Source organism: Morone saxatilis, unplaced genomic scaffold (assembly GCF_004916995.1).
Source record: "Morone saxatilis isolate NCDOM2014 unplaced genomic scaffold, NCSU_SB_2.0 Contig16, whole genome shotgun sequence".
NCBI classification, from domain to species: domain Eukaryota; kingdom Metazoa; phylum Chordata; class Actinopteri; family Moronidae; genus Morone; species Morone saxatilis.
Window position 1 is genome coordinate 18,184,504 of NW_023339718.1, and position 17,227 is coordinate 18,201,730.

At 40.3% G+C, this 17,227-nt stretch overlaps 1 protein-coding gene across 3 annotated transcripts in view; it reads left to right on the forward strand.

Moving 5' to 3' along the window:
- The window catches only part of LOC118325418 (coiled-coil domain-containing protein 60-like), a 33,744-nt gene extending 17,125 nt beyond the window's left edge, over positions 1–16,619 (forward strand). For 2 of the 3 annotated variants that reach the window (XM_035658095.1, XM_035658096.1), the window contains 8 exons: positions 1,060–1,147; positions 3,649–3,853; positions 6,107–6,176; positions 7,099–7,176; positions 8,035–8,175; positions 9,004–9,147; positions 9,388–9,577; positions 10,802–16,619. In XM_035658095.1, the coding sequence (XP_035513988.1) occupies positions 1,060–1,147; positions 3,649–3,853; positions 6,107–6,176; positions 7,099–7,176; positions 8,035–8,175; positions 9,004–9,147; positions 9,388–9,577; positions 10,802–10,963 (1,078 nt within the window). In that variant the 3' untranslated portion in view covers positions 10,964–16,619. The remainder of the gene's footprint in view (positions 1–1,059; positions 1,148–3,648; positions 3,854–6,106; positions 6,177–7,098; positions 7,177–8,034; positions 8,176–9,003; positions 9,148–9,387; positions 9,578–10,801) is intronic. The other variant, XM_035658097.1, reaches the window with a different exon arrangement.
- Positions 16,620–17,227: the final 608 nt, after the last annotated feature.

Genomic DNA, 17,227 nt, shown 5'->3' on the forward strand with positions numbered 1-17,227 from the left:
CCGATGAGTAACTTCTGTCAAATCCACACTGTTTTTAAGCGAGCCACCTGAAGAGACGTTGCATCTGTATTGTAGAGAGCCGGTGATGAAGGGTGGTGGTGATCGGGGAGCTGCAGGCACGAGCTGACAGTGCTGGATGAAATATAAAGTCAAAAGCCCCGGAGGGGGTCCAGGCTTAGCGAGAAGATTGCATTCTTCCATCTTTGCCCCCCACCCCTCCAGGTTTCAGCTCCCATGATATTGACCCACAACAGGGAGTCGAGAGCGAGGAAAGGCAGGGAGCGGAGTGCAGCAGCTGTGTGGTGCTTAAACTCACTAAAATATGTTTAACCCACAGGATTACACATCTGTAGTCTGCTTTAATTCCTCAAAGGCAGTCCTTTCCAAAGTCCCCTCTTTTTTTTTTGTTCTTTTTTTTCTTGCCTTGATATTGATCTATGATGATCTTTATGGTTTGTCTCCAAGTGTCAGAGGAGACCGGACTGTGAGAATAGATGAATTCATAAAGTTTAAAGGCGACTGTACCATGCACAGTCATAGTGGCTCCTGGTAGAATGTAGTACAGGAATATTATTGCACACAACTGTAAGCCTTGAATAATTGATAGAAGAATAAAAAAGAAAAGGAAGGAACGGAAGGAAAGGGAGGAAAAGAGCTACAAAGAGAATTTTTTTTTTTATACCCAAACGTCATCATGTTACAGCCTCCAGGGCCTTCACTCAGCTTCAAATCCAATTTCCCAGAAAGTCTTAAGCTTTATGGGCCAAATGATCCAGCTGAGGTATTACTGTACAGGAAGACAAGGAGAGGATGAAATGAAACATTATCACAAGGTTACGACACTGCTGGGCCCTTCACCAGGCGGGCAGCCCGGATGTCGGGCATCAATCTAAAACACTACACAGTTTTTACGATAAGATGAATTATGATTTTGATAACGGCCGGAGCGACTCTTGAGCTTGTCTCTGCCTCGAAGGGTGGTTGCGACTTGCAGTGATCGCAGAAGGTCACCAGAGTGATGAATGTATCACAACAGTTGCTATTATTTTCAATTCGCAGAGACCCTGGCCGAGGCAGGACCATGATAAAGACACTGAAAAAGGAGAGAGCCATTGAGAACAAATGGGAGCAATTCGTCTCAACCAAGGTACCCCTCACTCTTATTCACTCTTTTTATTGTAAGTATAATTTTTTTATATTTTGTTTATTTGTATTTACATTACATTGCCAAAAGTATGAGGACAGCCCTGTCCGCATACTGTATACTTTTGTTATGGGACTGTTTCCCATGTTTTCGCTGAGTCCCAATTAAAGGATCTGGAAATCTGGTCATATTCTATATCTTATATATCTGATATTCTTGTTACTGTCAATAAATCCCATGAGAAGCCCAAAACCAATAATGACCTGATTCCACTATCCCACCAAACGATGGTGCATCTATGCATCCAATGCCTTATATATGTTATTCCACTTCCACACACCAATGATAATTCAAGGGTCTAGTGTGTAACTTTTAGGAGGATCTATTGACATAAATGGAATATAACATGCATAACTTTTTTTTTTAATCACCTGAAAATAAGAATCGTTGGAGAATGTGTTTGTTACCTCAGAATGAGCCGTTTTTATCTACAAATGCAGAAGGTTGCTTTCCATGGAGGCCACTCTGTTTCTACATTAGGTCCAAATAAACAAACCAAACACTGGCTCAAGATAGGGGCATTCGTGCTTTTCACGTATTTCATGGCCACCGTAGTTTCTCTTTTGTGTGGGGATGGTGAAGCCAGGGATTTACACTCTGCAACTACACAGCTAGATGTGGGGTCCTTTAAATAATAGTGTGTCTTCAACTTTGTGGCAGAGATTTGGTTCAGGCCCTTGCCTGTTGCAACATTACAGTGCTCCTGTGCACAAAGTGAGATCCATAAAGAAATAGTTTTCCCAGTTTGGTGTGGAGGAACTCGACTGGACTCCCAGAGGCCAAAACTCAACCCCATCTAACACCTTTAGGATGAGCTGGAACACTGACTGTGAGCCAGGCTTTATTGTCCAACATCATTGTTGGTCCTCACTAATTTTCTGGTTCCTGAATGGGAGCAAACTCCTTCAGCCAGGTTCAAACATGTTCAGCAATATCTTATCGCTGTAACATTTGTGTGTCTACATATTTTGGCCACGAATTGTATTCATTTTCTCCATCTGCCCCTAAGGGTTCTGGACAAACTTTGATCTCAGCAGAATGTTGGAGTTTGCCCAGGACTTATCTTTTAAAGTCTTCTACCTGCCACGCTCTGCAGAAAGAGAAATCCTGCACACACACAAATGTAGACACACAGAGAAAAAAGGGAAAAGTAAGGTGCATTTACTCACTTATGCTCAAGCTCTATGCTTAATAGACTCTAAAACTTTAATCCTAATGCGCAGGCACACTTACTTAAACAGTCAAACATGCATGCTTACACCCACAGACTGACTTGTAAGCAAAAAACATGTTCACACACACATACACACTTACTCCTCAGGGGATGGCAGTGTGTGGCAGTAGAGGACATTTGGAGAGCTGTTGCTGCCGTTGCTGAAGTGTTGTGCTTCCTTCCACCCTGATAATTAGGCTGATGGGAGCGTCACACACACTTAAGGCCCAGGTTTTCTCTGACAGATAGGTGGAACAGAGGGAAGGGCATAGGGGTGAGTGCAGGGAGGGAGAGAGGGAGAGACGTGTCTGGCTCCTTTCTCTTGCTCATACGTCGTCCTGAGCTGAGAGATGGGTCTACCTATGGGTGTGTGCCAAGCTGCAGCCTGTCAACTTGTCTGTGTGTGCATATGTGTGTGTGTGTTTGCATATTTCTGCACTTATGAGGATGAAATGTCTCTACAAAGAGCTAATACAAATGTAAGACTATTATTATAAGAACATTCCACCATTTTGAGGGCTTTTTTATTGTTGGTTGGTCTGCTTTAATATTTCTTAGAACTGGCCAAACACAGATGGCGAGACATCACATTGAGATATTTCAAGCATGACAAAAATGGAGCTTGATGCAAAAGCTTTTAAAGATCTAAACCGTCAGTGGTTACTGCCAGGTTTTAGTCGGTCTCTCAAAACAATTGCTAAGAACCTCCATTCTGTGCTGACATTCAATGTTATACACAGAGAAAAGAGGCAATTATAGCCCGTTAGAGTCTTTGTTGACAGTAGCCTCAATAGATGACAATGTGAGACAGTCATTAGAGATGTTGTGTTTTGAGTAGGGGGTGTGGTAGCTATTATAGACATTTGTGTGACTAACTATACTGTGTTTAGATGACAAATGTCTACCTTTGACTGACAGCAAGTCCATGCCCATTTTCATTGGGGGGTTTCAAAAGGCAACCTGGGAAATGCATGAAACAAATTTAAAGATTAGGATTAGATTATGAGGTTATTAAAGTAGGAACTCCACTGTAATCTCATGTCAGAAAAGCTTTGTTGTACTGACCTCTATGGGTTGAAAGAATGAAGTCTTGTGACCACAACAAACAGTTTGTTGACCCTGTGTGTGCATTCTGTGTGATAAACTAAACATATGCTGTCCTTTTATGTATTCATATTAATGTGAACTTGGGAACTACCTTTTCTCTCCTTCCCTCGTCCCCCTTCAAAAGCCTCAGAGAGTTCATCGGAGGCACCCTCGCAGCTCCTCTGCTCGCCTGCACACCCACAGGAAGTCTTCCTTTGCGAGTGTGGCGTCCCTCTCGGCCTTCACCTCCACCACTGTGGGCAGTAGTGTGTCCTCTCTAGTCCCAGGCACTGAGGAGGGCACTGAGTGTCCAGCAGCAGCAGAGGAGACAGAGCAGCCCCCCTCAGAGTGTAAGTTGTCAGAATGGGAAAGAAGAGTGTCATTGGTGGAGTCACAGTTGACAAAAGAAGCGTGGAATATTTTGGCACTATTAACTGACCTGGCTGACCATCCATACAAACAGTACAGGCATCTGAAAGAGTCAAAATTTGTCTCTTAGCATACAGTACGTATAGATGGAGGATATGTAAATTAAGGGCAACAGATTGCAGACAGACAGCAATTTTAGCTTGCATGCTGGCAACAAATGTTAATGTTCAATATGAGACACATATCAATACCAGGTGTAAAAGGAGGTCCTTGAATCACTTCTTTATGGTATGCAGGGATGGGTTGCACATGCAGTAGCATTCAGTCATCTCCTTGTTGTTGCAGGAATGCATGAGTATGGAATAGACCCTGTGCATTTCCCATCAATACTGTCACTTTGCTAAGTTATCTTTTAAAAAAATTTTCTTGTTCCTTGTATGACACTGAAATGCAAAAAACACCAAATAATGAACCATTTATGAAAACACAACAAGTATATGCCTAAGTCTAAGCTCCTCATGTCAAAAGCAAAATGTCACAACTTTAGTTTTAAGGCAAAATGAACCGAAACTCGACCCTACACCCACCCAGTATGAATCTAAACTGGACCTAAAGGAACAAAAGAGCGAGCAAAACAATCTCTCTTCACAAAAACCCCCCACTTTGGAAATGGAAAGAAGAATTGTTCACAGACTCACACATACTCACAAAAACTGAGGTCTGTTGTTGTCATAGAAACCGCTGTTTGACTTGAACTAATGATCACAAAGCCTTAAAAAGTCACTTTATTCCTGCAAATAGAGATAGAGACAGCTGTACAGAAACAAAACATGATGGCACCCGAATTCCCTGTCCACACACACACACACACACGCACACACACACACTTACCAACCACCTACTGAGTCTGAAATGGAAACCAAAATAAGAGTTAGGTCTGTTCGATACTCTGCTCAGCTGGGTGATCAGAGCCTTTGTGCCAGGGCTCAGCCGTGCTATGCCCTGTGCAGCTTCCCAGAGTGCACTGCTTCAGGCTTCAGAGCACGGTATAATTAGTCATCTGATCTCTCCCGTCACCCCCCGCCTCCTGTAGATTACAGGTTTCATATCATTACCTCCTGATGAAAGAGCTGCTTGAGTCACTGTCAGATTGTTGTTTCTTCTTTATCCTCTCCATTACTCTCTCTTTCTCACATTTTATTTTCTTTCTCCTTCCGTCCCTCCCTTTCTCCCTCCCGCACTCTCTCTGTAATCATAAAAGGAGTCCAAAAATCAAAGGATTAATTCAGCGTCATTGGTTTAAAGCAATTAACTGCTGTTCAGGCTAATCCCCAGAGTTATGTCTCAAATCCAGAAATTGGCCACTGGAGATGTGCAGCTCTGCCCACACTACATTGTTTTGCCTGGTAAATGAAGTTGAAAGTGGAGTTCTTTGCTTTGAGAAAAAAATAAGTAATTTTTCAAACTCTTTGATGAAAAAAGGAATTGTAAAACTCTGAATAATTAAGAGGTTTATCTTTGCATTTCAATGCCTCCCCCAGTAGTTTTTTTAGCAGTACAGATAGTTAATCCGCCGCATTCATTTGGGATAATTAAAATAAGAACTCTATTTATTCAATCTAAAGCCAGCCAATTTGCAAAAGTTATTGGCTATTACAGTTTTGGCTGCAGGTTTTTATAGCTATTCCTCATGAGAAATCATGCTGTACATTTTAATAAGTGCCTCGTCTGCCTGATTTGCCACACTGTGATTAATTTTGTCACAGCTCATAGAGAAGTTGAATCATTTAGGCTGGTATTTAACATTTTAATGAATGCTTTATGCTCTCTGGAAGCTTCATGAAGATTTATTCTTTCATCACCATGTGTGACATCTATGTATAAACTACTAGCTGTTGCTTCAGTGGGATTACACATTAGGATAAACTTTTCTCAATTAATTTCATGGTGTAATGACATTAAGTGAACACCAGAGGGAGCTATTAGATTATATAATAAAACACTATAGACAATAAGACATTAGTCTTACTTTCCTACTTTAGATTGTAACAAAAACCCAGCTTTCCTTCAACTCCGCATCACATGATAAATGATGTCTTCAGTTGTGCAAATCCTTCACAAACCATTCAAAAATTAGAGCTAGAGAGAGTCACATATCTATAATATGCACTGATGCAAGAGACAAAGAGAAATGCAGCAGAGTCTAGTTAACGTTTTTTTTTTTTTATCTCTAGGTCTTCGCACACTCTCAGATGTCCATCAGAAAGTCAAGAAAAAGAACCAAAGCAGCAGACACACAGAAAGGTAAGTTCAACTTGCACTGATCTACATTTTAGTAGCCCTCCAGCTCATGACTTGTTTTCCAGCAGCCTGTAAGATAAACATGGTATAAAGATTACAACCCAGTATCATTATGAGCCTCCTGCCATAAATCCTTAAATTCTACCCCTGACTGCTGTTGTTTCTTAGGGCTGGGCTCCCATTATGATGTAGGCAGTGGCAATAACTTTAACAGTAGCAAAGGCTCTATTTTCTAAATCAACTAATTGTAAAGAGGACAAAAGTCCAGGCCATCATGCCCAGGGCAATATTCCAGTGACCCTGGAGAGATTATGTAAAGAAGAGCAGGGGAAAGCAGTGGCAGCTCAACCTGTACTATTATGCTCTGTGGTGACAGCCCTTCAATTTGTGCTTCTATTCTTAGTCCTCCTCATCATCATTCTTCCTCTGGCCTATTCGCAGTTTTGAAAGCAGTGATGTAAAAGACTATGTCAGGAATTCTCTGTAAGTCGTCAGTGGAATTGTGTTGTGGATGAGAGGACAAAGGGGCACGTTGTAAAATGTTATCAGGGGACATGTCATTGGTGCTTTCTACTACCTGATATTTACCTCGGTTGTTAAAGGTTTGACAGCATGATTACCACCATTCAATGACTGATTACATGTGCAAGTGTACAAGTGACTATTTTCCCTCAGCCAGCAGAGCTTTCAATGATAATGAGTTTATGCCACAAGGTTTGCAATATGATTGCCTGTAGACTAACAATGGGATTAAGATGATTTTAGGCTTAATGTGCTTTTGGGAAACAGGGCCCAGACTTTATTCTGTATCTCAGAGGAATATCTCTGGCAACATCCGATCTCAGAAACTCCATTTGACGTATCCCTACTTTAACAGTCTCTTCTATAAACAGGTCTGACTTGTTGTAACCATCCTATGTTCCAGTTTGACAATACCTGAGTCCAAAACCCAGCCTTTACCCCAGAGAACTGACAACCAATCCAGCTCCAAGACCACAATGAGGTGCAACTGCAACTGCACCCATAATGTGTGATTTTTATGTTAACCTTAATCACTTATTTAACCTACTGTATGTTACATTTGTCATTACCCGCTCAAAATTTTTAAAAAAGCACACCTCGGTTGTGTATTATATTCTAAATACTATATTTTTTTATCTTATTATATAAAATTTGTTTAATATTCAAGATGTTTTTTTTTATTTTCTACATACAGTTCATGCATACAGTGAAATCCATACAAATCCATACATCCGTACTGGCTCTGTACTTTTTATCTATACTTTGGATTTTAAACAAAACAGTATCTGTTACATTGAAGAGCTGATTTTCAACTTGAAATATGTTTGAGGAGCCATATTAGTTGAACAGTGTAACAGTCACAGCTATATTTGTACATAGTGCCCCAGTAGGGCTGTGCAGCAAGACAGGAACCCTAAATATACAGCAAGTAGTGAGTTTTAGGTACAAACAGTGGGACTGCATAGAATTTGTCACCAAATATTAAATAGGATGACTTTATTTAAGTTTATTTGTATTTGGTCCACTAAAATAGGGGGGCTGGGTTTTATATATAAATACATATAATTCATACACTGAGAGTATGCATGGTAACCCCATACTGTTTCATTTTAAAGGCAGTGTGCTATGAATCCTTGGATGCTTATACAATAGCAAAGGAGTGTGTCATTTTATACATTATATGCATGTTGTATACAGTAAACCTTGGTAAAGACTTGGTATGTGCTTGTGACTAAGTTTTTAAAAGCTGACACAAAGAGACACTTTATAGCATAATCATGACTACAAATCTATGAACACAACAAAAAGTACTATTGGTTTTTTTGTTTCCTACATCCAGCTGTCCTGCCAAGCCCCCATTAGCCATCAGCCATCTAATCAACAACAGGGCCACCATGCTACGGGACGTGAAAGCTGTCTTTGACGAACGGGTTGAGGAGCTGGCTCAAAGCTACATCGACGCCCTGGAGCTCAAAGCCAGGTCTGGCAAACATCCAGCCCTAACAATTTCACAACAATTCCTTCTTATTGGTTTTCCCAAGCTATCACGCAATTATCAGCATGCAGCAGAGGATACTGTATGTCTCAAATGCATCATCTTTACCAAACTATTGTTTCCCCAAAAGCAAAAGTTAAAATTCAAGGGATGAATAGATGTTCAAAAGTGATATTGTTTCTGTACAAATCCATACCTTTTGACAGAGCCAGTCTGTGTTCCCCTTTTTTCAGTCTTTAAGCTAAGCTAAAATGCTGTTGACTGTTGCTTCATATTTAACATACAGTAGTCTAGGATTTCATTATGGTTTCAGTGGTCTGAATTTGTTCTGCTATGCCAGATGATGCCTGATTTTGTTTCTTCATTCATTCATTAACAGAGCTGATGGAATTTAAATTCCTGAGTTTGCATATTCAACTACATGTTCCAGGCAGATCCACAGTGAAACAGGTTAGGGTTGGGATTAGCATCCTAGAGAGAGCACTTCATCAGGTTTTTTCTGCACTGGAGGGGCATCCAAGAGGGCATTTTTGCCACCTGTGTTAATTAACATGATCTTGTCATGTTTTATCATGTTATAGACTTTAGCCCACTTACTCTGTGAGCTGACTCTGAGGGTAAACATTTACAATTTATGCAACTGCCATGTTTGCTCTGTTATATCAGTCTGTGTGCTTACTTAAATACAAGTCAAATACAGCCAGTGTGCCAATACATTATAAACTATGTGATGAGTGTAAGATAATGTGCTGAGCTCTTACAGGTTCCTCTAGATCCTTCTTTTTTTTCATTCAGTCTTCTTCTCCCATTCAGAAAGAGGTTAAACAGCGGTCTCCAGATGTATCAAGGCCTGTCTCACATGACTGAACCGCATGGCTTTCCTCATCATGTGACCTGCATGTCTCAAGAGACAGAAGCTCCACACAACAATAAAAATAACCACAACAACAATATGTGGTATGCAGCCTGTTGAAGACATTATGTAGTGTGGAATGTGGAGTGTGTGGTGGGGTGTGGTGGAGTGTGGTGGGGGTGTTATTGGGGTGGGGGTCCGACACATCTGTGGAACTGCATACACATGTGCTATGCGTATGTGTTAACATTCAAACTAATAAACACGATATTCTTTTGTGTTTTAGCATGATGTTGTCTGCAGACCTGATACTAATGCTGGCCCTTTCTGTCTTTTTCTTCCAGGCTGTCCACTCTGCTGAGCAGCCTGCCTGAGAAGGTGTACAGGGAGCGAGCAGTGAGCCGGGTGCTGGAGAAGCTGAGTGGTTTTGCAGAGCAGCAGACGCTCAGGGTTCGACCTCAGCTCTTCCTGAAGGTGCTGGGGGGTCTGGAGCCGTGGGAGCTATGTCTGCCTGAGATGTGTGTGGCCATCCAGGTACACAAAAGACCTCATTCCACATTTCTTAAAAGTTTGTGAAAACAATGATCCAGGGATTCCTGCAACAAATAATAAAATGAAAGACTGTATTTAAAAAGGAGGCTTTATTACATAAAAAATGACTTCACATTGTTGTCAGTAATTTATCACAATAGAAAAAACAAATAGTACAGGTTTTTGTGGTCTGAAATCACAGAATCAACCAGAGGTTTAACCATCATCATGTGATCACCTTGTCATTGGGTCATAATTAGTGAAAATATTACACTTTTTTTCCCATTTTATTTATCTATTATATATACTTAATTTATTTAAAGGATAACGATTACACTTTGTATTTGCCCTTTTTACACTTTACTCCATTGGCATTAAATGTGAGGAACAGACAACACAACACTGCCCCATATAAATGACAACTATGACAACAACTGTGTTATGAACTAGTAACAGAATAAATCAGAACAGACACAACTGTGAAAAATGTGTGATGCCAAATTATTATTGCAGCTGGTTAGCTGATTAAAAAGTCTCTTGTTTGTGCCCAGCAGAAAGATTTCCTAATGATGTATTTCCACAGGGGCTGTGCACAAATTAAAAGAGATTTGATCGTGGGATTTTATTTACTTCCTCTGATCTTCCCCCAAACTTTAAGCCCAACAGTAAACTGTCTGCCACTCCCACCAAACCATTAATTAGGGACGATCTGCACTCCAGGACTAACAGACTCCAGACCCTCTGAACACACCCCTACCGGTCAGAAATGAGGGGGCAATACATCCTCCCCAGACTCCAGAGCAGATAGCTGAAGGTGTAATGACAGGAAGCCGACTGATAAATGACACCAGCCTATAGTAAAGTTGGCTCACTGATTTAGAGGGTCAGTCACTGGCCATTTTCTTTCCCTGTGTGCCTTTTGACGACAGTATGTGGAAGTGTCCCTCTCAGTGTCGCAGATGACTTGCTTTGGTTTCCATTTCTGGCTCAGCAAGAGGACACCAGGGTGGGCTGGGTTGGGGAATGTCTGGAATTGCTGGTGTCTGAGTCCCTTTAGGGGAAAGTTAGTCAGGGTTTGGGGCACCAAAGAATAATATCTTTTTTTTTTTTTTCCTCACCAGTTTCAGTTGTATATTTGTGTTTTGTTTCTTACTTTTAACTGTATGAGGTGCCAACATACATTTCCATCTGTTTCTTTCCCTCCTTCTATACCTCTTCAATTGTCAGATTGCCACAAAGCATGTCGTCCAGATGTCCAGGGAGCAGTATGATGCCTGGCTGCGTTCCAGGGTCACTCTGCCCCCACAGTACCCGATGCCCCTCAAACACCAGGTGAACCACACTCATCAAGACCTGGAGGAAGGCTACAGGCACAGACAACTAGATTAGGAGAAGACAGGCACACCAGGGTTGTAAATTAAATGTGAGCTCAAGGTTTAAATAGCCTAAATTATCCTCAGAAGTAATGGGACAAAACATGAAGAGTAAAAAGGATAAGTAAGAGTGGTTATTATGCATTTCAGCCCAGTCAATGTTCACTTGACTAGAAGAGCAGCAGCAGATAAAATGCCAACTCCACAATAAGTAACAAATAACATTTGCATTATCAAGAGAATCTACTTTCAGTGGTTACAAAGAGCAACAAAATGCCAGCATTCTGTTTTTCTAACACAGTTCCCCGTAAGTGTACAGTGATAACACAAGATTACATGTCATAATTTGATAGAATCTTTAGTTCTGTAGTGCTAGGTGCCAAATTTTTGTGTGTGTTTATTAATTTTTTTGCTAGTAGTCCAGTACATTTATTGCATTTTGTGGTGTTATCTCCCTATTCATGCTAATGGTCAAATTCTTTTTTTATTTATTCCAAACAAACTGTGAAAATTAATTGTAAATCCCACCCCATCCTGTTTGCAGGAACATTTTTCTTGGAAATACCTACTTGACTCAATGTTTGAACTAGCAAATGTACTGCAACAACAGAAGTAGTAGTAGTAATCACAATCACACTCAGTATTATCTGTCTGTAGAGAGCAGTAATTGTGTGTACATTTACATGACAATACACCAGGCTACTGTTTTTAATACTTCTGTTTTTTTACTAAAGTTACAAGTCACAGTTGACATCAAGAAGCCAATAATAATAATAATAGTAGATAAACAGTCATATACTGACACTCCACTGGGCTATGGAACCCAGCCAAACATTCATAGTGACCTTTAACCCCGCCTCGCCTCCCAATGGGGTTGTTAGTAAAAGATGTTGACCCTCAACTCTGCCTGTTGGACACGATAAGATGAACCCACGTGTCACTTTGATCAGCATTTTGGAGAAACTGAAAGTGAATATAACTTTCTGTGATATACATGCACAATTAAAATAAGCAGTCCGTTTCTGTAAGTGGGTTGTTTTAACTACTGCTTTTGAAAAAGACTTCTAGAAACTTCTAGTCCTCCATATCAATTTATGATAACATGTACAGTATTTTTTTCCATGTACAATGGGGCAGTGCGCTTCAGTGTGTGTGTGTGTGTGTGTGTGTGTGTGTGGTGGTAGTGGAGCAGCATACAGTGAAAGGGGAAAGTTTCTTGCCTGGAAGAGGAGGAGTGAGGTTGGGAACGGGTTCAGCAGTGAGCTAGCACTCATTTCAGGAATGCCACACTGTCTGGGAGCTAAACCCACCCCCACAGCCCACACCCCTTGCTTAGCCCTGAGCAGGGGAGATGGTGGGGTGCAGGGCGGCAGAGGAAAACATGAGAGGGAACAAGAATTCTTTCATTTGAACTTCTCACTCAGGTTTTAGAACTCATGCCTCTGGGTACAGTGTCTAGACCAAATAAAGCGAATTTTTTTTTTAATACCGAACGAAAGTGCTAATAGTAAATATAGCTGCAAGTCAGTGTATTTAAACTGGTATAATTATGCACATAAGTGAAATATAAAATAGGGTTTGAAGCTGAAGAAGGTCCTGAGTTGCAGAGAGCATGAGCTAGCTGGTTAAAATTAAAAGGTTTCTGTTCCAGAAGACAGATGTTTAATGAGCTGTGTCTGTATTACAAAAGGGGCTATGATTACAAGTTAGTATCAAAAACTTTAATGCTGCATATCATTGTGTCACCATTTAGTTATCTGAAAGATTTTAGCCTCAAAATTGATACAATACAGTTGTTTTTTTCACACATTAAAGGGGAACCAATTTTACATCTGAAGATCAGTTCACTCGTCTTGGTCTGAGGAAGATTACCCTGAGTGTGTCGTAATGATGTGATCAGGATTATCTTAGTTTTGGCTTTATCTTTTAAAGAAAGTCTGTGTCACAAACTGGGGATCTTTGCATTCTTGGGGTGCCAATGTTGGGGTCCAATGAAAGATGCTATCAGGTTGCATTATGGCCAATGTAGGACCCAGGGTGAGACTCATAATCAGGGCTAAAAGTCCGGATATAGCCTCTGCTGCTTTGATTATGATCATTTTGTCTGAGTTTCCCTTTCAGTATGAAGAATTGACTCTGCTGTTTCTGCTTTTGCCTCTTTGCCATCCAGTATACGCAGATTTCATGCTGTATGGGCCAAACATGTGAATGATGCAAGACGTAAGAAAAAAAAATGGGTGGACATTGAGTCAACCGTGTGGGAGGATTTTTTTTTAAAAACAGCTGCTATTGCAAGGCTGGTCTGCTGGTGGCACAATAGCGTGTGACCATGGTGTAGTCCATCCCAGATATACTGTCTGTAGTTTAGTTTGCAGTGGAGTCAAGACCTACCAACGTAGACCAACCTATTCACTCAGTGTGACTGTAATGGGATTTAGAGTATTTAAAGTGCACATGGTTTTAAAGAAGAAAGAGAAGAGCCCAGGAAAAACTGTCAAGTCTTCAGTTCTTGGATCTTAAACTTCTTTTACTAATCTAAAAGCAGAGCACAGTACAACAGTACTAGTGAAAAACACAATGAAGGGATGAATTTAGAAGCTCAAGCAACAGAAAATAATGTACATTAAAGAGTAACTAAAACTTGGTCGAAGAAGAAGATAAAACAACAAGATTAGAAATTACAATTTGGAGAGGATTTAAGGGATCTATGTATCATTTTTGTGACAGTTTTGTGACAGTTACAGTTTGTAACAGTGGAACAAGCTTAAACTCATCAACATTACAAGCAGTCAGAAGGAAGAACATCTGCTAAAACCTTTTCTGTTAAAATGTACCAGAAAACATGTTTAATTAAACATGACAGAACACTCTGTTTTCTGCTTCAGGATTAAGATGAGGATGAAGTTGTGTAGGTGTCCTGATCTTAAAACCTTGTGTTCTTTCCGCTACATCATATCATAAGAACAACGACCGAGGCGCCTACAGGAAAATTCAATATTTACTCTCCAATTTACCAGCAGCAGGCTCTCCGTGCTTGTGTAGTTATCAAAGTGAATTTGGCTGCATGGAAAGGAACAGAGGAGAAGTGTTTGCTCAGTGGTGAAAAGTTGTGCAACCAAAAGCTGGATGTCCAACTTATTACATAAAAAGCTGAGTTATAGTGAAATTAGGGGTTGTGAAATTTGGGCCTTATGGTACTCTTTCTATCTGATAATTTGTTCTTTGTAATCCTTGTTGTTACTTATTGGCAATGTTTGTAAAAAGGATATTAACCTTGTATTTTAGTTTCACCCATTGTGATCTGATAGCAGACTTCCTGAAATATCAAATGTAAAAGCTGCAAGGGCTATAATGACATGCTTTTATCAGTTCCTTTATTGTGTCTTCCTGCTCCTGCATGTTGCCTTGGTTAGCCCTTTGTCCTACTGATAAATTCCCTGCAGCTGGCTCTTTGCACATGTAGACACTTTCTTATCACTGCTCAAACAGTTGGGGGTGTTCTCGAAGTCACGCACACACTTGAATTTTCTACCCAAATATTGTGTCCAGAGGTCCAGAGATCAGGACAAAAACTAGTGATTCATTGGATTTTCTTGTCACTGTGACAAATGTCATTAAGCCCAAGTTCAAAGTAACTTGTCACTCTGTCACACAAGCTGGGCTAAAGGCTGTCTTCGATACTGACCAAAATAGCCATGTAGCATTAGCTTAAAGTACACACACGACACGTTTACAGCTAGGGGCCACTGAGGGAAACCACCTTTTGGGGGTACAGTAGGGAAAATTTGCTGTTCTACTGCTACATGGAATTATATAACATCTGACTATGACTGTACAGTATGTCAAATAGGTCCACATTATCCTTCTTGGAATATGAAGTGAATTTTGTAGTTTCCTGTATTTTGCATCAGTTTCATTTTTGTGGCAGAAATAAATGGGTTTATTGATTGATTACATGATTGTCTATGGACTGAGATCATTCTGTGACCAAATCTCCAAACATGTTCTTAGATTTTTAGCCACGCTGTAGCTCCATGGCAGTGTTAACATCTACCGGATAAATTACGTAAATTTTAATAGACGTTCATGGTTCCTAGACAGTGAATCCTTATGACTTTCTAGAGCCCATGACTTATCGTTTGGCGCCAACATCAGGTCAAATTTTGTCAATTTTTTTCGATACCAAAATACCTTCAAAACCAATTACATTACAATCAGCTTCAGCTGTACTCTGGTGTTACTCATCTGCTTGTTAGCACTGTCATTGTGAGCATGTTAGCATGGCAACGTTAGAAAAGAAATCGTCCTGTTGAGCCTACATCCTATTTTGTATTTAATTGTTCTCCAACTGTCTTCATCCTTCTGAAACCATGACACCCAAAATGTTGAGGATGACTAATTTTCACTCCCGCCACCTAAAAAGAGGAAAACAATAAAGTTGACTCCTCTTCAAGTCAATATTCCATAACAAAATTAGCTAGCTTGCTTGCTCACTGAGGTGACACAGTTAAATGAAACATGACACACACAAGACAACTTCCCCTCCATGGCAATGTTAGGGCAGACCCATAAGTGGTGATAATAGTAATAGAAGTGATTTTCTGGTCCAGTCAGAAAGACTGAGGGGAAATTACACAAAATGTAAGTTATTTCGAAAACCTAAAAGATTAGTTTTGAGAAAACATTCAGGGCTGGAGCCCAAAAAGCCAACCCCACTCTCTGCCCATGAGCTTAAAACTCCACTGTGTCTAAGTACAGCATCACAGAGCTGCTAGCATGGTTGTAGACTTTGTCTTGTTTAAAAATATATATTATTATTGAACACAAAAGGCTTTTTCTCTTTTAAGTTTGCAAAAAGCTGACAGTAGCACTATTGATCTATGACTCTTACACCTGGTCACTGCGGGAGTGTTCAGTATTACAACAGACACAGTACAAGCTGTGACAGCTAAGAGATGTTTATTGTCTAAGATAGCATAGGTGGTCCCGATGAAAACACATGGAAGATGAAATTGAAACAAGGAATTACCGTACTTTGCTTGCCTATGTGTGTGCATGCCTGTGTGTCCTGTGCTCTGTGATCATGTTTAAGTAGACTTGGTAATTGATGGCTGACACAGGCTGACGCATGAGTCTTTAACCTCAGGGGCCTGGTTTGAGAAAGCAGTTAAAGGCTGTCCAAAAAGTTCTGGTTTGTGGTGTAACTGCAACTCTGTTCTAAAAGTTGTTGAAGAGAAACTATCATAGAAAGTTAGGACCTGAGAATTTGAATTAGATTTGGGATGGAGTAAAATGCAAATCTGTGTCAAGGTTATGAGAGCTGAAGCCATTTAGATGATATCAAAAGATATTCATGATGTGCAGTTTAAATCCCCTTGATCCGCTCAGAATCTTTGTTACGTGGGTTTGCTGCCTTTGAGAGAGCTTCAAAGGCAGAATCTGCCACGCTGTGTAGGAGGAATCCAAGTGATTAATGTTTTCCTCCAGCAGACAGGCTGCCTCTTGCAGACCTGCCACGAGTACGGGAAGTGAAACCATGGCAATGGAGCCTTGTGTAATGTCTAACGTTTCGCCCGCCGCTTGTATTATATTGTGCCTATTAAATATCCCTCCAGGAAGCCTCAACTAGCCTGCTGTCATTCATCATACAAAATGTCCTCATTTCTTTCTCAATGCTGACCTCAAAAGCAAAAGACGATCTCTCTTTAAGATGAGAGTTTGATTCTTAACTGCTCTGAATAAGTGAGTATAGTCATCACTTGTTCACAATTTTTGTGCTTTTTATGTGGCCATTTAACAATTAACCTACCTTGGAGACATGACATCATTTCTGAGTGCAAGAAACAAAAGTCAAGACTATTTTTTTCTACTTTGAAGAGATAATTAAAATTACATTGCATGTAATTAAGCAGCAATGTTAGCTTTACAAATATTTCATGTCTCCCTCCACTCAAAAATGTATTTTTCATACTGTTATTTCACTTGGATGTTTGACTTCCACTGTGCAAAAAGTGCACACAATGTTCAGTGTTTGATACTAGAAGGATGCTTTCGCATTCATCTGCTGAATATTTCTCTGTGCACACCTTAAATCTGAGTTCAGGACATGTATGTACTTGCAGACGTTTGTGACATCTTAACTAATTTGAAGCTAATTATAATCTAAAAGGCAACTTACAGAAGTGTGATGTGGAAAACTTGATGTCTTTAGCCTCTGACGTTCAGGAACACATCTGACTCTCATAAGTAGCCTTACTGTTCCCTCAGTGGGCTTTGGCTC